This window comes from Mirounga angustirostris, unplaced genomic scaffold (genome assembly GCF_029215605.1).
Source record: "Mirounga angustirostris isolate CCGP_5_RB_7025 unplaced genomic scaffold, mMirAng1.0.hap1 SCAF_12, whole genome shotgun sequence".
In the NCBI taxonomy this organism is placed as follows: Eukaryota; Metazoa; Chordata; class Mammalia; order Carnivora; family Phocidae; genus Mirounga; species Mirounga angustirostris.
The window spans coordinates 101,390,698-101,414,489 of NW_026991720.1; the positions used below are offsets into that span (position 1 = coordinate 101,390,698).

The following is a 23,792-nucleotide window of genomic DNA, read 5'->3' on the forward strand; positions in this document are numbered from 1 at the left end:
CCTTCAGCTCAGGTCATGACCCCAGGGTCCTGGGATCGAGCCCCGCGTCGGGCTCCCTGCTCTGCAGAGAGCCTGTTTCTCCCTTTCCCTCTGCCTGCCACTCTGCCTACTTGTGCTATCTCTCTGTCAAATAAATAAACAAAAAATATTAAAAAAAAAAAGAGCAGCAGTTTCCAGTGGGAATGATAAAAATGCATGCAGGAAACCTCAGGAGCAGCCTTGGGGCTCCCCGGGAGAGATAGAGAGGGTGGGGGCGCTCAGAGGCTGCTCTGGGTGGGCTGGGAACAGTGGCAGGGCGTCAGGAATGCATCACTTCCACTCAGCCTCTTCTGGGTCCTTTGCACCTGCTGCCAACTCTTCGCACCTTGCTGCATCCCACCTGGAATCCGGTGCCGTCCTCCTGGGGCCCACCAGGCACACCTCACTGCCACCCCACAAAGGGGGCACCCCCTCTGGGTCAGCCTTCCCAGAGTGGGTCTCATCATTTGGGCCCATCGAGTGGAGGCACCGCTGACTCGCAGTGCGCAAGGACCAGGGAAGGCGCAGGGACACTAAAGATTCAGTGTCAGAAAGATGTGCTGAGAATAAAGGATAATGAAAACCAAGAAATGGAGCCTCTCGTCCTACCGGTGGCTCTTGGAATCGAGATTTGAAACCTCCCTCTCACCTACTGGCCACACCTCGGCTCCAGGATGAGCCTCCAACGTGTGCAGCTGAGAGCCGGGGATGTCTGGGAGGGATCAGCACCAGCTTTCCTCTCCATTCCGTTAAGTTTAATTTATTAAGCTTCATAAGGATGTGAACTGCCAGGATGCACACAAACACGTTCCTCACTCTCACTATCAAACGTATCCTTTTGAGTGACTTTATTCCCCTTAGGCGGGGCTCGGCTTATCTGTAAGTAAGTGTACATGTTCGTTATTCTCTGGATCTATGATCCCTGTGAAATAACAAGGGGCAGGTGTAAAATGGTGGACCGGATTTCTAAATGGGCATCCGGTCACATCAATCTGAGCAACACGCTCCAGCAGCGAGCTCACCTAAGGAGGCTGAACACTCCCTCAAAAGATGCTGCCTCGTCCAGGGCTGGTTTTGAAAGTCTCCTTTGGGAATTGATGGCAGGAAGGGGCTGATGGGGAAAGAGTACGACCGTTTATTTCACTGGAGTTTCACCTTGCTCCGATCAAATGTTGCACCATGCAGACCTGGTTACCCCATCTCGTTCACTAGGTCTGAGCCCATCTGATGTCTGGCTCTCTCTCCAGAAGAGAGATGAGCCTTCTGGCACTGCCCGGCCCTGACCTAAGTGTGCAGCTTTGCAGGGTCAGGACCCTGACAGGTGGCCACTGTGGTCAGCCACTGTCTCCCGCGCCCCCAGCCATGGACTCGCCTCCCATGGCATTACGCAGCGGGCTGTAAAGAGCATGGGGTGCACTGATGGATGCTCACCACCTCCACCTGCCTCAAATCCACATTTTGAAGTCAAAGGCCGAGACTCAGCACCCCAAGCCCAGTGCAGCTGGGGACGGGAGGCGGTCAGCGTGCCGAGCTGAGCACTGCATACACGTCTGATGCCCACGGTCACGTGGTCCCCAGCTGTGGCTCAGCCGCCCCCAAGGCCCGCCCACCTCCGCTGGGGGGTGGGGGGAGGAGTCTGCAGCAGGTGGCTGCGCCGCAGGGCCCCGGACTTCACGGGACGGGACAGACAAAGTATTTGTTGCATTTATTTGTTCTATCACTACAGAAGAAGCATTTCCAAATGTGTACAAAAGGATCCTCTATTCCTCCAGGGGTACACTACCCCTTGTTCACAGCTAAACAGAAATAATTTAACATCACCAGAGAAGGCCGATGGGAAATACAAGGGCATTTTCTCATTTACAATCCTGTACACGTATTTTCCAGAATGGCGGACGAAGACCTAAAGCTGCACCGGGATACAAGCAAATTGTACCCTGACGATCCCCACGGACAACATTGTAAAAAAGTGTATTAGAAAGGATTTGAGACAATATTGCATATTAATACCTGGTTACATCTGTTCACAGTGAATGCGACCATACCCATGGGTGGATGTGCTTCTTTCTTCTGATGCCTATACACCTTAAATAGATCTGACTGTGGTTCATTTTAAAGTTAAAAAAAAAAACAAACAACACAACACACTGAACTGAATGAAAGCTATCTGGTTTTTAAGTAGAGTTGATCCTTCCTTATTGCTGAAACTCAAGAAGTGCAGGTAAAGAGAAATACATTTGCTTCATGATTTGTCTCTGCAAGTCCATCTCATCCCACTTCTGTTTTGGCAAGAATACCACACTGACAAGAGCCACATGGAAATCAAAACAAAACAAGGAAAAAACCCCACAAAAATAGAAAGAAACCCACCCCCCCCAAAAAAAACCCCCAAACTCACATCTCCATAACAGTAGCTTCCTTTTTCAATGAAGATTCTAAGATTTCTTTATGTGGAGGATTCTCGATTGGAAATGGAACATGCTGGTCTCTGAAGTGACTGGTGCTGGGATACGCCCTTTGGTGACAAAGCAATGACAGTGCAAATCTTTTTAGTGATTCTTCCGATAGGACAGCCCATGCTCTCGGGTCCACGTCACAGAAGGCACCTGGGTAAGGAGCATGTGTCCAGGCTTTCTGTCGAGGGAAGCTCAGTGACGGGGTCGGGAGGGGCGGGGCAGCAATTTCTTACTGCGATCAACACATGGACCCACGACTGGCGACCCTCCTGTCTCCGGTGTTCATTCTAAAGACGAGTGCATAAAGCCTAGGTACCCTTCAGGACACAGCGGTTCCCAAGACACACACTCACGCCATCCAACAACAGAACAGCCCACAGAACAAAAAAGGGGTGAAGTCATGCAAAATCCTACTTTAACCAGCTAGAAGAGAAAACGTTAACAGCTTTCGGCACAGAATAGGACCACCTTTCTAACATAATTTAATTACTTGTTGCCATTCTATGGGACCTTACCTTAAGCACAATAATCTCAAAGAAAAACGGTGTTACAATATAAAACCACAAGAAAAGGTGTGTGAATAGATGGTTACACTGGCTGGAAAAGGCAGTGGCGGGGGGGAGGGGATGGGGAGCGTTTTAGGAAAGGACATCTGTGGCCACTATGTACAGTTCTGGGTTGAGCGTTGTTTGAAGCGATGGGGTGGGGAAGAGTGACTCCTTTCAACCGACTGGCTGTGTGGGATGGACGGAAAAGAACAGGCAGGTTCAACTGGCCGGCCAGCCGGAAGTCTCTGAAGTCTTTCACCTTGAGCATGTTCACATGGCAGAAGCGTGGCTTTCTCTGTGACTGTGTGGGGAATTACTGCTGTCAGCCGCCCTGTCTGTCTCTACCCGACTCAGTGCATCCAGTGTGCCCGAGCCTCAATCACTGCGACTGTGTTCCCAGTTTCAAAACACCATCCCGTTCCACAAGCCAAGCAACCCGCGCCTCAAGTAGGACATGTGTGGACTCCGTCCTTTCAACAAAGCTCATGAGGAGATTTGCTTCCGAAGAATGGAAAGTACTCATTCACTTATAGGATTGACAGTGAAGACAAAGGAATGCGGGTCAGGAGCTAGACTCCCGATGGGGACAGTGCCTTGGCTCTCTGGGAGGCTTCCCAGACCTTTGACTGGTTTAGAAGTTGAGCAGTGGTTCTCAACTCGGGGTGACTTGCTCCCCAGGGGACATTTGGCAACAGCTGGGGAGATTTTTGGTTGTCGAATGAGGCTGGCATCTACTGGGTAGTGACCAGGGATGATGCTAAATATTCTGCAAGGCGCAGGGGAATCCCCCACCCCAAAGAATTATCCAGCCCCAAATGTCAAGAGCACCGTGACTAAGAAACCCAGATTTAGAATGCATGCAGAGGTGCTTATGGACAATTTTTCTTCTGTGTTTTTTTTTTTTTTTTCCATGTTCACATTGGTTCAGTTTTGGCAAAAACACGTAAACATTGGAAATGGTACGCTCTTCCTTGCCTAGGTGGTTGGGATTATTATCCTTAATGATAGGATTAACCTTGAGGGGTACCCCTTCCAGTGGGGCCTGGAGTCACCAAACATCTCATGGGGGTTTCCGGCAGCGTGCGTGGGGAAGGTTCTACCTCCAGCACCATCTGCCTCTTTCCCGGCAGACCTCGCTGGCAGGTTATGCGTCGCTCTGCACGTTCCAAGCCCCCCCAGTGAGAAAGGATGGCTCCTATATATGGGTGGGCACATAGGGGCTGCTCTGTCCTTCCGGGGAGAGTTTCAGACTGTTGCAAAGTTTAGTTTCTAGCAGGTAGGTTCTGCGTGCTAGGCACAGGTCCTGGGCTTTGCTCGTCATAGTTCCTTGCTCTGAAAATGACTGATCATTCTGCACGCTTCCTTTATGGATTTTAAGACACGAATAATGTAGAGTGAGGGCGGGGAACGAAATGTACCAACAAACAAAACAGTGACGTTGTTGAAATGGGGTCTAGGTTGGGCCTCTGAGGGGAAACAGGCTTCTGGCTGTCGGTGGAACCAGCCAGGGAAGGAAGGAGTGTGGAATTTGGAATAAAGTCTTGGTTTCTGAGGAATGTCACCATTTGAGAGGTTCAAAGGAATTAGGGTCGGCATTTCAGGATGGATGTTAAAACTGCAGTGCCAGACTCTGGGCCGTGAGAGGCACAGACTCGAGAAGGCAGAGGACAGAGGTCTCCAGATCGGCCTCCAGGAGTGTGCAGTTGGGGGTTCCTTCCACCTGCCGGCAAGCCGGAGAAGGCTGAGCATTGCTACAGTGGTTTGGAAAGGGAGACGGAGACCACCAGGTCCTCTGACCCCTCCCCACACCCTTTGACCTGACCACTCCCCGGGGAGTCCGTTTCTCCAACAAGGTACTGTTCGTGCAGGCTGTGACTTACCTATAATCACATCTTTTATAAACTGCAGCCTTCCAGACCTAGATGGGTTTCTCGGCCCTGCTGTGTTTGGGGGGGCACCTGCCAGGCTGACCCCGGGGGCTGTGCTCACTGGGTCTGGGGCCGTGGATGCTCAGCCCAGAAACCAGCTCATTCGTTCCCAGGCTCTGACCTGTTTTGAGGAAACCTTCTCTGAAAATGAGCACTTCTTTAGAGGAGGGGAATTCTAGGAAGCACCAGGGGAGGGGGATTTCGGCGAGCAGTCTCTGAGCACATCTAGTAACATAGCAGTTTGGGGGGGGGCGGGGCGGGGGACTCCCCATGTAACCCTGCATCTAACAATAAAAATCTTGTTTTCAAAAGCAAATCAAACCCCAGCCAAACGACCGACTTAAAACAACAAACAAAAAAAAACCCCAAACGAAACGAAAAACCACCTAGAACTCAAAGCACGACGTTCTGGTCCAGTCCGGGGCTCCTGGCAGGAGGGGAGGGCCCGGGCCCCGCATGCCTCGCTCGCGCCCGGCTTAGCTCATGTGGAAGCGGTGCTCGCCCCGCGTGATGTGGGACGAGAACTCGTACCGGTCCTGGCTGTGGTAGCCGCACATGTTGCACTCAAAGGGATCGCGGAAGCCGTGACAGCCCATGTGGATGGTGTACATGACGTGGTCCAGGAAGAGCACCCGGCAGTGTTCGCACTTGTACACCTTCATGGGCTCCCCGCTCGTGCCGACCACCCGGAAGGCGTCCTGGGAGCTCTCGGAGGCCGCCCGCAGCATGTCGTAGGCGGGGTGCTCCTCCTTAATGGACAGGCCATTGCGGGCGTGCGGGTTGATGTGGTTGGTCAGGTAGATGAGACTGCTCCGCTGCTCCTCGTTATTGCTCTCCGTGTCCGTCGAGTCTTGGCAGCTGTTGCTTGGGGACGCCTCCCGCTCGGAGGACACCGACTTGGCCTTGGAAAGCAGCAGCAGGTTCTCCACGGCGCTGTCCTGGGCTGAGTGGTTGGACCGCGGGGGCCCCTCCGCGTGGGGCTTGTGGAGCTGGTACATGGGGTTGATGACCGGCACCACCTCCGAGCTGCCGGGGGGCGTCTGCACCAGCGGGCGCAGGGACTCGGCCCCCAGGTAGCTGATGGCATTGTTGATGGCTTGGTCCATCACGTGGGTCTGCATCATCTCATTCTCTTTCTCGTAGCTGGCACTGTTGTCATAGGGCATGTCCGACAGGCACTTGTCCCCTGTGGGGGGGGCAGGTGACAGTCAGTGAGGTCGCAGTAGCTCTGCGCATGACAGCGACAGCTGAAGTCTACACGGGTGCGGGGGGGACATCCCCACCTCAGGCTGTCCCAGTGCTCAGGCAGACACGCCACACAAACGCCTCCCAAATGGGGAAGGTGGAGATATCTCTGCCTATGGTCACCTAGCACACGGACCTGCCCGGAGTCTGCACTTAAACAGAATTGACCGGACAAATGAATCCGTGACCCAGAGTCAGGGTGGGTCAATATAAACAGCACACCCTCCGACTAAATACTCACCCACCACCTGTGTCTTTTCCTCTGGACAGTATAATAGAACACTACTATATTTAATTTAAGATTAATATTTAAATGATGTATTTTCAATAGAGCCTTCTAAGTGATTTCCAGTAACTAGTGAACTTCTCATAAACTTAATTAAAGTACATTAGTATACAATTACTCATGATAGTATGCAATATACTTATTTAAAATAGTATTAGATGGGGGGCGCCTGGGTGATCAGTCGGTTGAGCGTCTGACTCTTGATTTTGGCTCAGGTCAGGAGCCCAGGGTTGTGGGATTGAGCTCCACGGTGGGTGTGGAGCCTGCTTGGGATTCTCTCTCTCCCTCTCCCTTTCCCTCTGCCTCTCCACCCCTGCATGCAATCCCTCTCTCTCTCTCTCTTAAATAAATAAATACATATTTAAATAAATAAATAAAATAGTATTACATGATGGAATTTCAAATTCAGAACTTTAATACTCAGAATAAAATTTAATCAAAAGATACAACTAGAAGGTTTATCGAAAGCTGACTTTGGGCTCTGAGAGTAAAAAGATGCTCAGGGGCCATGTGCCACAGAGGTATGTGCAGGCAGGTTGGGGGCAAACCAAGGAAGCTCAGGGGAGAAGGTGTGCCATTCATCCAATCTTTCCAAAAATTGAATGGTGCTCAATGAACCACTGCTGAGGACTCTCAGCTCACGAGCTTCACCTCAAGAAACTTCTGGTCTAAGAGTAGAGTTTGCAGCAGTAGGCAAGCTTGTTGCTCCCTGGGAATGGTGAACCCTGAGACCAGCTCTGGCTTCTGAGTAAACATTTGCATCAAGATGCACCTTCTTGGAATACTGGTTATAGGTTCAGTATGAACAGGGCTGCACAAACAGCAGGTCTCAGCCTGTGAAGTCTGATGAAGAAAAGCTTGTGTCACACGAGCTTCTGACCTAGAAGAGTCAGCCAGGTGAGTGGGGCTTGCGTCCCACACTGGGAGCAGCAAGGGGAAAGCAAGGGGAGAAGGAGTCCCCGCACCCCCCACACTGACACCTGACCTCAAGGTCTCCTGCTAGCTCTTAGCAACAGGAGGACAAACTCCCTGGTAGTTCAAAACTTATGAACTAATTCTTTTAGAAAAATGTTTCTGACCACTGATAATTGTTCAGGGATCAGACCCATCATACTCTAAAGTATCTTTAGGCCTCATTTCTTGCTTGCAGAGGAGATTTATCACGAAACGGCTCAGCCTGCATTCATTCTAATCTACTGGTGGTCAGGAGGGGCACATGCCCTGATAGCGGAACAGTGTGATCCTCAGATTATAGAAAGGAAAACTGGCTGGTGACCCGTTACACCCTCTTCAGAAACGGAACATATGGATGGAATCTCTCCATGAGGTGGGCGGCAGGGAACACAGAGGTGGTGTTTCTCTCCCTTAAAAGTTCAAAGAAGTAATTCAATAGCATTACTAACACTACACAGTTTTCCTCATTTTTGTGTTGAGGTGCTAAATATCTTTTTTGCTCTAACCCCAGAACAGAAGGTTTGTAGGGACCCTGGTAGGGACAAGATGAGGCACAGATACTGAGGCTGATTTAGGTATGTATCAAAGTGTTTATAGCCCCACCAAAAATGGGGCTTTCCCACCTCATCATCCTGCTTCTTCTCAAAGTCATGATTCTCTGGTTTTCCAAGCAACCATTAAAGTCCATTGTTTTTAAAACTTGGTCTCAACAACAAATGGACAGAAGAAAAAATACATATATTGCAGATTACTGTGGCATATTGAAACTACCCACAGAATTTCCCTTCCCTAATACTCCACAAACTGAGAAGAATAAAAACCCACACCGTTCACTTTGGCAATCAACTAAATAAAAGAATGCGTTCTAATGAAATAGTTAAAAAAAAAAAAAATCAAGGACCAAGGAAAGACAATTCTGTCCTAAGACATACAGTAAAGGGTGTCTGCTGATCTGACTTCTAAGAAACCTTAAATATGAGTCAACAAAATCCTCAGCATTCTCCCTAATATCCTCATATCTGTAGAGAACCATTTCAAATAAGCATCTTCTTCCACTTCTGACCAAAAAGCAGTGAAAACCTCTGCTAGCAAGAACCAGGTGGCACTGGACAGGTGAGCAGTGAAGTGGGCTCTCCTGACAGGAGTCGGGTCCTCTATGGGGGGGGGGGGCGGCAGCCTGAAGCTCCTGGTGTCCCCCTGTGGGGCTGAGAAGCACTCTCTAACCAGGTACAGTGATAACTGGTTTAGGACATTTAAAAAAATCTCAGGATGGGAGAGAGAGCAAAGAGAAAGTCTTTCAACAAAGACTGCACTTTGCCTCACCTGAACTACCCCCTCCACCCCATCCTTGGCATTCTTTCAGGATTTAGAAAAGTCAATAGCTCTCACAGGGAAAAAAAAAAAAAGCCTCACATACAGTGGGAAGAATGTCAAAACGTCAATCAGGCTATATCAGCCCAAGTAGAATAGCAAGATGAAAAGAAATGTCATGATTATGGTGAAAATATTTTCTAGCAATACAAGGGAGGAAAGGAAGTAAAACAGACCAATGAGCCCATCCTAAGAAAAAAGCTTAACTCAAGGAATAGAGGAAATATCTCATAATTACTTTGTGACATGGACTCCATAAAAAAAAGTACTGAAAGATAGCATGGTAAAACAACAGAATGAGATGAGAAAAGATGTCAGATCTCAGGAAACAAAATGAGGTCCCAAACAGTTTTATTATAGAATGAATCCATGGATTTAGAAGCATTGAGTAATAGAACATAAGCTACTAAAAATGGAATGATTGACATAGAGGAAAAACACAAGATAATAAGTGTGAATGAATGTGAAAAAAGACAAAAAAATTAACTTAAGGAAATGCTAACAGATATGGAAGACAAATTATCCAACACAAGGACAACTGGTATCCCTGACAGAGATCACAAAGACGGAACAAAAGATGTCTCTATAAGGAAGAGAATTTCTCAGAAATAGAGAGGAAAAAAAGGGATTCCCCAAATTAAAATGGCAGGAAATTTTTACTCAGAATACAAAATACCAAGACACATCCTGTGAGGCTATTTAACTCTAAGGTTACAGAAAGAACTCTTCCAGCATTCAGGAAGAAAATGGAAATCACCTTGCAGAAAAAAATATCAGATTGGCCTTAGACATCTGCATGGCAACATTCAACAAGCAATGCCATTGTGGCACCACACTCTGTCAAGATAGAAAGGCAACAGGTAGACATCCTCGAACACAAAACAACCGTGGAACTAGAACACCTATAGCACCTTTTTTTTTTTTTTTAAGAATTTCTTTATTTGTCAGAGAGAGTGAGAGAACAAGCAGGGGGAGGGGCAGAGGGAGAAGCAGGCTCCCCGCTGAGTGCAGAGCCCAACACGGGGCTCGATCCCAGGACCCTGAGATCATAACCTGAGCCAAAGGAAGATGCTTAACTGACTGAGCCACCCAGAGGCCCCCTATAGCACCTTTAATGTTAAGTCCAATCAGTTAAGAGAATAATCAAAATAAATAGAAATAGCAGTAAAAGGACTGAGTCTGAGCCTTGAATCTATTTAAATATAGAGTTAACAATAAGTAGCTAGATTTCTGGGAGAATTAAGATTATGAAATAGAATGTGAATATTAGGAAGCAGGACGATGTAAAAATAATATAACTGAAGACAGGGGAATAAAATCATGTCCTTATTTCCCAAAGCTACAAGTCAGTAGATACTGCCTAAATGGAAACAAATGGATTAAAACATTGATTTGAAGGTCTTCATGTTTTAAATAATGCAGTACATCTTTCTAATCTTAGAAAAATCCTTTAAAAATAGTATCTTTTTGTGAGAAAATATTTACTTGAAGATCAGCCATGCCTCCAGTTTTACTTGTTTTTTTGTTCACCTCTTAAATTTAAGACAGCAATAAAAGTGATACTTTCATTTTGAAATAGCATCTGTAATATGATAGAATCTTTACAGAAGTATTTATTTCACACCTGTCTGTCAATCCACCTGTTCATCATACTAGCCCCTCACATACGTATATATGGATAGAAAGATACTTAGAATAATGCTCAGCTACTCTTAATATTGGCAATTTCTGGATGTTGGGGTTTTTGGGTAATTCTAAAACAATCATCTTTCCATTAAAATTCCTTATATTAACCATGTGTCATTTTAATAATGCAACAGAGTAGTGTTTTTCTTTCCAAAAAAAAAGAAACTACACCAAGATAATTATAATGGATAGCAGGAATATTAATCATTGTTATTTTCCCCTTTCTCCTCTTTTGTATTTAAAAAGCTTTCTCAGGGCACTTGGGTGGCTCAGTCGGTTAAGCATCCAACTCTTGATTTCAGTGCAGGTCATGATCTCAGGGATGTGAGATCGAGCCCCACATCCAGCTCTGTGCTCAGCGTGGAGTCTGCTTGAGATTCTCTCTCCTCCTCTCCCTCTGCCCCTCCCCTTCTCTCTCTCTAACAACAACAACAAGAAACAACACTTTCTCCCCGCAATTGCTCGGCAGACTAAGAACAATGAGTATCGTTGCTATGTAACATTATTATCCCCTTTCTGTTGGGCTTCACTGATCCTGTTGACCTCTATCTGATGATCTCGAGGATGAGATCTTTGATGACATAATTGGTGAGGAATGTTGCTGGCAGAATCAATACTTACTTACAGTCATGCCAACGTGCAAGGTAAAAATTTTAATCATAGACCATGTATCAATTAAGCAAAATTATAGGCCATTCTGAGCAATATACCACAGGAAAATAATGTCACCTTTCATTTTTAAGGTGCTTTCTCAAGTTGAGAGCAGTGCCACACCCATTCTCCCTTTTGATCTTCAGAATAGCCCTGGGAAGGATGCAGGGCAGGAGGCATCACACCCATTTCACAGATGGGGACACTGAGTCCAGTGACGTGCTCAAGGTCACCAGCCAATCATAGCTGGAGCTGGACCTGAACTCAGGTCTCTTGAATGCAGACCTGGAGCTCTTTCAATGGCTCCACCTGTGTGTATGATCATGTTTGATAACAGCTGCATTCCTACACACTTTCTGAATTTATATATAGGATAAAGTCAGCATCTAGAAGTTAAGAGGGACCTTAAGAGATCCATCTTTTCCCCTTCTTTCCTTCCTTCCTTCCTTCCTTCCTTCCTTCCTTCCTTCCTTCCTTCCTTCCCTCCTTCTTTCTTTCTTTCCACCCTCCCTTCCTTCCTTTTTTTTTTTTATTTTTTATTTTAACAATGGAGAAGCTGTGACAAGTCAGGAGTGGTTGACTGAAATCCCATCACATTGAAGTGAGGACAAGCTAGGCATTTGGGGGTAGAAAGAGGCGTTGTTTTAGAAATAACTTATCAACCACCAAACTCTTGGGAAAACACCTAACAGAATACACAGCTGTTCCTGAGCCCTTTGTTCGAATCTCCAAGCTGCTGTCCTCATCCTACTGTACCCATCACACTTCTCCTGTGCCCCCCTCTCCCCCGGGGACTTCTTTCTAACCTTGGCTTGGCTTGATTAGAGGTGTGGTGTTTTGTTTTGTTTTTTGTTTGTTTGTTTAAACACAGAAGCATCTAAATCTGAAGACAATACCTAACTCGTGGCCTCCTCCCAGGTGGCTACAGGAGAGGTTCACGGGTAGTCTCATTTGGTTGGAAGCCTCCAAAAGCTAATATGAGCTGCGAAGTTTCATTGAAAAAAGTCCTCAGCAGGACTTGTCCAAATTCCCAACATGAAAGAGAAGTCGTGCCCAGCTTCCCAAAATCAGTGACCACTAATAACCTCGGCACACTTGCTATTGGGTCTTTGCTCCATCTCCCCTCCTGGTTACCCGGCAACTGCCCTCTGCGTCACCTGCCGCCTGCTGCCCACTGCCCACTGCGCACCGCACCTTGGCCACTGTGCCCCGAGCCCCGCCCACTGTGCACCGCGCCCCGCCCACTGCGCCCCGAGCCCCGCCCACTGTGCACCGCACCCCGCCCACTGTGCCCTGAGCCCCGCCCACTGTGCACCGCGCCCCGCCCACTGCGCCCCGAGCCCCGCCCTCTGCGCACCGCCTGTGAGTGCTGTGCTCTCACCTAGACCACTGCGACTTGAAATCCCATCCCAACAGCCTATTCTGTGCTCAGGACCTTGTTCCCACTCTGCTCAGGAAATGCAGGGTCTCCCTCATTCCCACAGTCTAAGAGCGCACATTTATGTGGGTGACTCCCCACAGGGTCTCCAGCCAGTGGCTTGCAAAAGTGTTTTAAACTGGATCCTTCTTTCCCTCAACTCTCCCACCCCAGCCTGTGGCTAGCCTCTCAAATCTAATCAAATGGAGGCTTAAGTGCAAGACGGAGGCTGGAGCCCCAAGAACTTGGCCTCTCCTTGGTCCTCCCCCCTTCCTGCTGTCCCATCTGTCCTCTGGAACCCCAGGCCTCATTAACCATTAGCACCATTCTAGACCCACGCTCTCCCAACACACATTTTCCAGGCTCCCATGTGGCCTCTATACCGGAAAGCCCTTGAAGATGAGCAGATCAAAACCAGAACTCTATCTTTTTCCAGAAACTGGCTTTACCATTTCTGTAAATGGCATCCTCCTCTCCTACCACCACCTGACTCATGGCTTCCACCCCCCGAGTCCCTGCCCTGACCCCCACGCCCCTCACCAAACCCCTCTGTTCTCTGCTCCGTTTCCTCTTCCTTCCCCGCCACCACTGGCTCTCTCCTTTTCCAGTCAACTTCTGGTACTTGTGGTCTGGTTTTCTAACAGGTGGCTCCCATCAAAAATATGCCAGTGCTTTTTCCTGCCTCCTGAGTTAAGGAGACATTTCCCACCTTGGCATTCAAAGGCCATTGATTCTGTGGCTAGAGCTTACTGGGACTTAACTTTTCTTGCTTCCCTGAGGGCACATGAATTAGCCTGGAACACTCCCTGCTCCTAGGTCAGGTCCCACATGTCTCCTCCCCGCCCCAGCCCCTACACCCGGCGTCACCATGTCCCTGTACTTTTATGTCTGTTTAGAATCCTGTCCCTTTCTTCCACTATTAATAATGTGCTGAAATCCTAGTCCCCTGTCAAGGTCACTATCAGCTTCGTGAAACTTTCACTAATCATCATCTTTCCTGACCATGACCCTCCCCCACGGTCCTCTCTTCTGACAATGACCCTCCCCCATGGTCCTCTTTCCTGACCATGACCCTCCCCTGTGGTCCTCTTTCCTGCACATGACCTTTCCCCCAGCGTTCTCTTTCCACGTTATCCTATTGATAATAGTTGACCTTTACACTAAGGGTTCTAAATGTTCTCACATCCTTGATGTTAATTTATGTTCACAGAGCCCTGTGAGGTACATAAAGAATGGAACCAAGTCTCGGAGAGGTCAAGTAATGTCACCCAGGTGATAGCATTAACACGTGGCTGTGTGCTGACACCCTCAGGTTGGGACCCAAGCCCAGGGCATTTCCACTCTTACACTGAGCTAATTAGGTATCATTCTTCCTGCACTTGCAGTGTGTGGCCTGATGAGGGCTGCTGGTGGATCTGTCTACCATCTACACTGGACAGCGAGCTAGAGGAAAGGGCCACCTTGCTCTTCCCTTTATCCCTCAAAGCACCTGGCAGGGGCAGAGATTCCACGGTGAGCACAGCGATCGTGGCTGTGCTCCCTCTTCCCTGGGTCCTTCTCAGGGGCCAGCTGCTGTGCGATTCAAGGTAGCTCATGCAGGGGGCATTATGAACTTCTGAGCATCTGCAGCTCAGCAGGGGTGCTCAGGCAGCAGGTGAATCGGCTGTGTGGGGATCTCCCCCAGCCACGCTGGGCCCATGTTCTCGGCCCTGAGCACACTGACCCGGCCACCCCTGGAAGCACACAGGTGTCCACAGGCAGATCTCCTGGGTGCCCAGGACTCTGTAAGCCCACATCTAGGAAAAATTGCCCGGATAAGACTTCTTATGTGCAAGAAGTCTATTAGAAAAAAATCCAAAATATTTAAGACACGGTAAGCCTGCCGATGTTTGCTTTTTAAAAAAAATGAGATGCTTTTTCTTTCTCCTACTCTCAGCTAATGGCCACCCGAGTCTAAAGCACCCGCGTAGTTGTTTTTTTAAGAGACAGCAAACATTGGACTCTTACCAACAAATTTCTGAGGCATAGAGCTCTTACGTTTGGCGACGTTACTTGCTAGTCTGTCCAGCACGAGGGATCTCTCTGATCCTATCTTGCACAGATCTTCTGCCATCCCACTCTGATTAGCTTCTTCTTTAATGACTAAAGTCAAAGACAGTTAGAGAGGCCAGTTTAGAAACGCTTACAGTTGAAAGAATTTGGTCGCGTCCCGCGCTAAATCTGACATTTGTTAAGCGCCTACGAGAGCCAGGCCCTTCATAGGAGGGATGATGATGATGATGACGATGATGATGGTGATGATGATGATTTCTAATCTCCCCAGCAACTCTGCCAGGCAGACAGAGTCTGCCCACAGCCACCTGCTAATGACACCTGGGGACCGCACGTTATCTCCCACAACCAAAGAAAACAAGCACTGTCACCAGAAGCTGAATGTGATTAAGCACTTGTGTCCCTCTGATGAGTCCTCCTAACTTTTCAAGGGCTCCCAAATCCACTACTCATCAGCTGGCTGAGAATCCAAGAATTGTCAGAGCTGGAAATGATCTAAGGGTCCGATGCCATCGGCTGGCACAGTGAAGTGAGATGCAGAAATGCGACAGAGAATCCTGACAACACGGGGGTGGGGGGAAGAATCCAGAGCTCCTGATCCCGGAACACACAGCAAACTCTGGAAAATCAACACCTTCTAACTGCAGAACACCTAGACCCTGCAGGGTAAGTGTTGACGTAGGGAGTATTTCTAGCCCTGTCTTTCTCTACATTGTTTCTTTCCATAATTGAAGAGACAACTTTGTATCCTGTGGAGTCCATCCATATTCTAGTTTTTATGTTGGATGCTTGGAAATAGAACTCTTTCATGTGCCTGCAATGTATCCTAATGTACGAGGAGCTGAAAATGTCAATTATATTCCAAATAGCTATTCAATCATTCCAGCACCATTTCTGAATGGTCCACCTCAATCCCACTGCTGTATACCTCCTCCTGCTTTCTCAGATACGACACGCTGATTTAGCACAAGACCTGTAGGCTTATCCACTCCTATTCTCGATTTCTGTCTATTCTTCAAAGAGCTCCACATTAGCTGCATGTGAATACAGCACTAGACATTACTCTTCCTTTTTGAAAATGCCAATCCCCTCCTCTGTTCTTCTAGATATTCCAATACGATTTACAGACACATTTTATGTGAAAACCATGCCTTGATTTGGGAAGACACATGCCTGCAGTGTCTGGCCCTCCCCCTCTCCACCTCCCACCTTTGCTTTCTGGCCCCATCATGGTGAGACAGCTGTCCTCATTATGTCCTGAGCATTACCTGCAAAGATGATTTCTAAGTGTTTGAGGTCTTCATTGCTATTATGAAGACCATTTTGGAAACACATATTTCAAATTGGTTATTATCGCTGGTATATGCAGTTTTTAACATTGGAAATGTGTGTTTGCTATTCGATGGGCAAGCATAATAATCTACACCCTGATTTAGATGAAGGCTACATACAAAACCCACACAGCCCAATTCCAGTGGTTGTACATTTGACCTATCAAGCTCATATGCTTCCTCACATGTCCCTGCTTCTCCGCCAAGCCCCAACCAGGACCCCTGCAGAACTTCAAGTGGAGTTACGTCCCCAACGGGCCACAGGGCCTCCTGACAGCAGAGATGCTCAGAGTCATCACAGTGAGGGACAAAGGAGTCCAAAGCTCCCAGGTCAGTGGCTACCCCGTCTTCGATGCATTTTCCCCTAAGAGCTTGTAACACGATTTGTGTACCTGATGGATCATCTTCCAAACGCTCAAGAGAAACTTACTTTTTCCATGAGGGAAATTACAACAGAGGACCAACAAGCCTTTAACTAAATAAAGTTATATTCAGGAAAATTAAACTTTCCCACATCCTAGCTAAGCTAGGCTTTGTTTTTACAGAATCCCAAAGAATGGCCCCAACCTATGGGGATTGAAGAGGGGGGGGCTGTCTGGGTGTCCATCTGAGCACCGAAGGGGCTGGTCTCGGGCGCCGTGGGAAGGACAGGGCATGAGAAGGCACAGGTTCGGCCAGACCTACCACAGCAAAGCTAAGTGAGCAAGGACCACCGGCCAGACCTACCCACACCCCAGCAGCCCAATGCCTGCCCTCTGAATCCCAGATGTCAGCTTGTAGGACTAGCACTGAAGTGCTTTTATGGATTCCCTCCACACCCCGAGTTCCTTCACTGCACACAGGAAACCTTCTTTATCTCCTGAACACAGGAACATAAGGACATATCACTGTGGTATTCCTAATGATCTGATCACCGAAGGGAACAAATTAACATTTCAACACGGAGGTGATTCTGGCAAGAGGGTAAGATATATTGCGGACATATAAGCTCACGGACATAGACAGCCAAGAGAGGAGACCAGTCAGGTGTCAAAACTTCAGTGACTGACATTTGTATGTTCACGTGAGTGCGTGATGCATGTCGATGCTCCCTAAGGCTCTCTCCTCTTTCTTCCAGAGCCTTTCTGCGAGGTTGGCCAGGCCAGAATTACCACTCCTACTTGAGAGCCCAGGGTTGCATTCACAAACAGATTCAGAGATGCAACCTGAACCCAGGTCTTAGGGACACAGAAGCTGCTCTCCCCTGGATCAGCCTGGGCTGACTTCCTAACGCGTTCCTTCAGTAACAAAATGGCAGAGAAAACCAATGTGTTCTGTCTGTGTCTCTTGTTCATTTTGTCTTAGAAATTCCATGTGTATGGTTTTAAAGGAAATTCAGATCACTGTGCTCAAAGAGGGCTCAGTATTGTAGATAATAAATTGCAGCAAATATCTGTTGGGTAGATAAATGGCTTATTTAAACATGGATCAGTCCATGTTTATTCCATATATTTCAAATTCGTTCTTATAGCTGGTATATGCAATTTTTCAACATTGGAAATATTTGTTTTTCATTAAATGGGCAAACATAAAAGCTCACACCCTGACTTATATGAAGGATACACACAATATCCATAAAAACCTAATCCCACCAGTCATATGCTTGACCTATTGAGCTAATACGCTTCCTCACATGTCCCTCCTTCTCGGCAAAGCAGGGCACGGTGGCACTTACTTCCAAGATCCATTAATTTATTTTTGGCAGGAAAACACAATGTCTGAATGTTTAGATTTTATTCTAAAGGAGCATCATCCTCCTCTCATCCCTTAGATACCACCTTGGGGTTTGGCCACAAATTGATGACTATTACATTGTTACTACTGTTTTAGTACCTAATTTCCTCTCTTCTAGTAACCCTCAATACCTTTCCATTCTAGAAACAGACCTCAGACTTTGGAGAAGGCTAACTGAAAATGTAATGGGATCTCCTGATTTTACAGGTGAGAAGAGTAAGGCCCAGGGAGATCAAGAGTCAGCCCCTAGATCAATGGCTGATGGGTGGGGAAGGCAGCCCTAGAACCAGGGAGCTCTGGCCATGTAACACGCTGCCCGTGGGTGCCAAAACCATTCGAATCTTAGAACGCCTTTCTGACCATTTGTCTCTCCTGCTCTTACCTGTCCTTAGTCTGAGTGCTCTTGAACTTACTCGGTGCCGCTCAACCATACGCTCAAAAATGGTTAAGATCCTAAGTTGTCTGCTATGTGCATTGCACCCTAATAAAAATCCAGTAAGTGACCACATAAAATTTAAAATGATAAAAGTGATCTTCATGTTCCCTGGTCGATTTCCTTTATGAGCCATTCATTCAAGTCAGAGAGCTGAATGAGGTTTTAAAAAATTTTCAACTCTTAATTTAACTTCTGCTCCTGGGTCCGACGATGAGCTTTCCCTTGGCGGCACCAAGCAAGCGGTGTTTTGAAAGAGGTTAGCTTCAGTTGATCTATTCATAAATTTATTATGTCTTAAAAAGTTAGAAAGGTGCCTTTTATCCCACCACCGTCCCTCTGAGTAAATTCAGCCTCCTGCAAATTCAGCCATCTGTTTACATCCTTCACTTTACATTATCTAAGATCAGAGTCAAACGCTACCTCGTGATGGGGTGCTGCAGAAACATCAAGGCTCATAAGGAAAAAAGCAGCCTTTCCTCGAAATCTGTGACAGCCGCAATCATCCGGACTGTCAGGGTTTTCCAAGGAGCTCACCTGTTCCAGGCAGGTGCCAAAGCCTGAAAGCTTTTATTCGATCAACTTCATGAAAAAATAGTTTTTTGAACAAGACTTCACATCTTATTTTGATTACTAAGCACAAAGAAGCAATCGATACTCCAAAATTTTTTAAAAAATTACCAAAAACCAAGAAAACCCCCCAAAATTTCAGGGGTCACTATTGTCTTAGATGCTTCCCCAGCTTTCAAGAGGGAGGGGTTCAAGGTCAGGCTCCCTCTGGTGAGATGAGAGCTTCAAAAGTCAGGAAGCACAGTTAGCTCCGGGTGAAACCATGCCGTGTTAGTGGCCAAAAACATCCGTCCGTCCTGGTGATGGTGATGCGCACACCTGCGCGTTCTGCGCCCGGAGCTGTGTGCCCGGGGACCTTCTTCCCCGCGGGCTGGGGAGGGAATGCCAGCGCTTACCTGGGTACAGCGTGCCTGGAAGACCCATGCTTTGCAAGTAGTTGTGACAACGCTCTTTATGTTCCTCTAAAGAGCTTCGCTGTTTATAGCTTCGGCCACAATATCCACATTTGTGAGGTTTACCAACTGCAGAAAACACAATTGAGTTCAAGACCCCAATTAAATATTGGCCATATGTGTAATGGGGATGCATGCAATACAATCATTATCAAAAATCAAAAAAAAAAAAAATACCCCTCTACTCTTGAGAGCTAAAAGCCTTATGGACTCAGTCAAAATTGCTAAATTTAAAAACGTTAGTGCCCACAGGTTTCTTTGATTGTACCAAGAACTCCTGTGAGTTTTGTTTCATCTTAATTTGCCCACAGTCCTAACTACCAAATTCTCTTGGACTTCAATCACTTCTTCAACTGGAGGAAATGGGCCACTGCCATGTGATCAGGTAGATGCCCAACAACTGGGCGGAGACGTGAGGAATGCATCTACACTGTGGGCCAGGTCTGGCATGACACTGGGGACAGATCCAAATGCAGCCAAAGTGGATTAAATTCCAGGATACTAAACTGGATAATTTGAGGTCTCTAAGAAACCACAGTGGATAGATATACATTAATGAAATGAGCATTCCTTTCCAAAATGTATTTCCTTGTTCTAGTTTAGAGAAAGCTCCGCATTCTCCCCAAAAAGTTAAGGATGACTTGGTTTCGAGATCAGCCCTTACCAACAGAACTTACTATGAAGATGCAAGTGTTCTCTGTCTTCGCTGTCCAACGTGACAGCCACTGTGCTGTTCAATATGGCGGCCACCAGCCCCACATGACTACTGAGCTTTTAAAGTATGGCTAGAGTCACCGAGGACTGAAGTTTTGATTTTGTTTAAGTTCAGTTGACTAGACTTACAATTTAAATACCATATATGGCTAGTGGCTACCCTATTAAGCAGTGTGGTTCTGTATGATGGGTTTGGTTCTTCCTGAACTTTATTGAGCGGTATTTTTGGGAAAGAAGATTAGCACAAACAAGTTCATATCATGCCTAAGCTTAAAGACTTTAATACACAGCAACTTAAGAGATGAAATAAGTAAAGTATCTTTATTTAAATGGCAAATATAAATTTCTATCCTCAGACCAGAATCTTCTCTGACTTCCTTCTTACGTTGTTAGATTTCACAGATTTGAATGCATGGTATAAAAATCAATACCATCCAAATAGGAATGTTTGGTAAAAAGGTTTAACCAAAGCTTGTACTGGTTCAGTCTCTTCTTTAGGTGAATAGAGGCAATGGTTTAAGAAGACTAAGACAAAAAAACAAAATTTGACTTCTGGGACATTTAACAGAGGAAGAAAAGGATGGATCTTTATCTGTAGAAAGTTGTATCACTAATGTCAGGAAAGTAACACTGAAATATACAATGTTGCCTAAAATTGCACATTTTATTGAGTGCCACCTTTAGAAATTAATAGGATATAGATAACCCGTCAATGCCCTTTCCTAGAAAAGCTATCACTTAAGCAAATTCATGTACATATGGCATGGTGTCTGAATATCCATTTTTCTAACTATATGATTGCTTTTAACTCTGGAACATAAGAGATATGTTCACAGTAAGAAACCAAACTAAAGTATACCTTGCATCACAGCCCAGTATTCTGAAGGAAAGAAAGACTCTGGCTCAGCTCTCAACTCCGAAAAAAAGCAGTGAGGAACAAAGCGGGATGTCTTCCCTACCTTGCCAGACCACTTGAGCCCTCCTCTTATCAGTATGGGACACATTCTATGCCTATATCACTACGAATGTGTTGGTCTTTGGCACCTCAGGCCACCACCAGTGGCCAGGGAAAGCTATGAGGCTGATCATGGCTTTCGTGGAATGGGGGGAGTGGCCCCATTTGGGTATTTTCTAAGAGTTGTGTGTCAATGGCACTCTTAGATGCCAGAATCACCAGCAGCCCTGGGTCAATGGTACAGTGTTAGCTACTTGCTCATCGCTGCATCCATAGCAGAGTCTACCACTCTTATATATAATTACTCAAGTCATTGGCCATGCTTGGAGCAGGATACCATCATCACACCTTGAAGGAAATAAGCAGGCATGGGGCCAGAATAACCAAAAGTACTGTATTAGATGTTCCAAACTTCATAATAGGTAGGAGAGCAAAGAGAGCGGCATCCCTTTGAGTTTTAAGGACCGATATGCAGGAGAGATTTCTGTTGCAAATCAGAGTCACTGGGGTTGACGATGACGTGGTTGGTGTCACCTAGGGATGAGTCTTTGTGTTTTCCACCTGCATGGAGTTGTGCTTCCTACCAACCCCGATGCAGTCCTGTTGTCAAGTGCGCTGATGCCCACTTGACCTGCATGAATGATATGTGTGAAGTTCCTTTGTCCCAGATCACCTGTTCGGCTCTGCACACCACCGGTATCATGGTCATATCTGAAGCCTTGCATTTAGTTCCCCAGACACCTTCACTTCTAGGGGGCAACACACATGCTCCTCATTACTGACACACTGTAAACACTGTAAGATGCTCATTGTCATCCTCCCATGTTGGGGGAGCCATCTGTTCAACCTGTCCCCTGCAGCAAAACCCTCCCCAGCCGTCAGCATGGACCCCTGTGGGGGAAGGGGTAGCATTTGGGAGTCTCCTCCATGTTCACTACCAGGAAGGAGATCAGCATGGGGAGGAGATGGCTTGGCTGGACCCCGACAGGGTACTGGCACTCCCAGGGCACCTGTGACCACCCCCCTAGCCTCCTCGTGAGCTCCTGCAGGCACTGCTCTGGGAGAAAGACGATGTTCCCCACAACACTGGCTAAAATGCGTACCACGCCTCCTTCTGGGGTCACTTACAGGATTACACATTCACGTGGAACTTCTCTGAAGGTAAACCTCAGAAACTCCCCTTTTGGTGTGGACTCAAGCCCCTCCATCTATTGGAAGTCTCTCCTGAAGCCTCACATCCTACCCTGGAGACTGGCTGTCCCCTCCCTGTGCTCCCACCGGCCCCTCAGACACTGTGTCAGCACACTGGTAACATGTTGGCACTTGGCTGCCTCCCACCAGCCTCCTCCACAGAGAGAGGGGCCCCTGGGTGCTCTGTAAATGCTCAGTGACAAAGGAAGAGGCACAGGGAGAGGTCACTAGGACCTCGCCACTAAGTACACTCATCACATTTGGGAAGGAGACAGTCTGACGCTAGGCACGCATTCCCAGAGACGCAGCATCCCTGCCCCTGGGGGACAGCGAGGCCCTGGAGATGTCGGGGGGCGGGGGGAGCTGGTCTGAAGTCTCTTCCTCCCCGGACAGCGCCCCGCTCCAGAGAAGTCGCTGACCAGCCGATGGTCTGGATGATGAGCTCTGGGAAGGCAGGGGTGAAGTATCCCTGCTGGACAGAGGGCCCCTCTCTGTTCCTCTGACCTGCAAGACCATGGGGCCCCCTGATGGGATAGCCAGGAAGATTCCTCAGGAGGCAGAGACTGAACCCAAAGGTGGATGTGTGCTTCGCAGGCTGGGAGTATTTTGGGAACTGTCAAGCGTTTGTGGTAATCATGCTCCGAGTCTCCGGATTATTCGACGTGCATTTGCTAAAATCTGGTAAGAGCCCCAGAGTGGCCTGTCTGCTGAGGCCTGCCTGGATTCGGGCACGAGTTAGGCTGGGGCGCAGAGAGGGGGGCGTGTCCCCGGGGGCACAGGCGTGTCTCCAGTCAGGACGGAGGGCGGCAGGCCCTGCTCACCTTCTCTCTCAGCTTTGCAAAAAAAACTACGCCAGCGACAGTGACCGCGCCGGGAGTCCCCTGCCTAAAGCAGTAATACTTGCGGCCTGACCATTAACGTGAGGAAATGCACCTGGGAATGTTCTGGGTGTTAGCAGCGTGCCGGGTGAAAGGAGAGCTGGAAGAATCCTGCAGAAGGGCCCCACTTACCTGAGGACCCCGGGAAGACGAGGTCTCCCTGGAACGAGTCTCCATAAAGCGGGACTTGTGCGCGCGCGCCCCCACCCACATCCTCTGCCCCGCGGGGGAGTCCGAACTGGGGGGCCAGGGCAGTGCTGCCACAGTCCCGGGCGGGTGCGTGGGGAGGCCCGATTGAGGGGGGGCTGTGCTGGGGATCAGGCCCAGACCTTGGGGCGGGCGGGTGGGGGGGCCCCCGCGGATGCGCGCACACACAACACGCCACGCGCAACCCGGGCCGGGACGCCCGGCACCTGCGCCCCGAGGACCTACCGGAGTGCGTCCTCAGGTGGCCCGTGAGGGCGTCCCGCCGGCGGCACGCGTAGTTGCAAAGGTGGCACTTGAAGGGCTTCTCCCCGGAGTGCAGCTTGATGTGCCGGAGCAGGTTGCCCTTCTGCGTGAAGGAGGCCCCACACTGGTTGCACTGGAAAGGCCGCTCCCCTGGGAGGAGGAGGAGAGGGATGGGTGAGAACAGAACTCGGCGCGGGGACAAGAGGAGGACCGGAGAGGAACTGGTTTCCCACGGGGCCCGGTGACTTCCACCGGCTGCAGGTTTGATAGAACATGAGGCTTTCAGACTAAACCTGCCAGCTCCTTAACGCTTCACTGGTTGGGTCAATTTGATCTGAAAATCTAATTTTTTTCCCCTAAATCAGAATGGCACATCACAATGCAAATTCAAACTCATTTAAATAAAGTGACTGCAACATTTTGTGATGAAGAG

At 48.0% G+C, this 23,792-nt stretch overlaps 1 protein-coding gene across 5 annotated transcripts in view; it reads right to left on the bottom strand.

Annotated features, from left to right (window-relative positions):
- Positions 1 to 1,711: 1,711 nt before the first annotated feature.
- IKZF1 (IKAROS family zinc finger 1) overlaps positions 1,712 to 23,792 on the bottom strand; it is a 95,935-nt gene continuing 73,854 nt past the window's right edge. For 2 of the 5 annotated variants that reach the window (XM_054505364.2, XM_045864960.2), the window contains 4 exons: positions 23,342 to 23,509; positions 19,115 to 19,240; positions 14,598 to 14,702; positions 1,712 to 6,136 (listed from right to left, as the gene is read on the bottom strand). In XM_054505364.2, coding sequence (XP_054361339.1) covers positions 5,427 to 6,136; positions 14,598 to 14,702; positions 19,115 to 19,240; positions 23,342 to 23,509 — 1,109 coding nt within the window. In that variant the 3' untranslated portion in view covers positions 1,712 to 5,426. Of the gene's footprint in view, positions 6,137 to 14,567; positions 14,703 to 19,114; positions 19,241 to 23,341; positions 23,510 to 23,792 lie in introns of all 5 variants that reach the window. The other 3 variants (XM_054505363.2, XM_045864959.2, XM_054505362.2) reach the window with 2 other exon arrangements.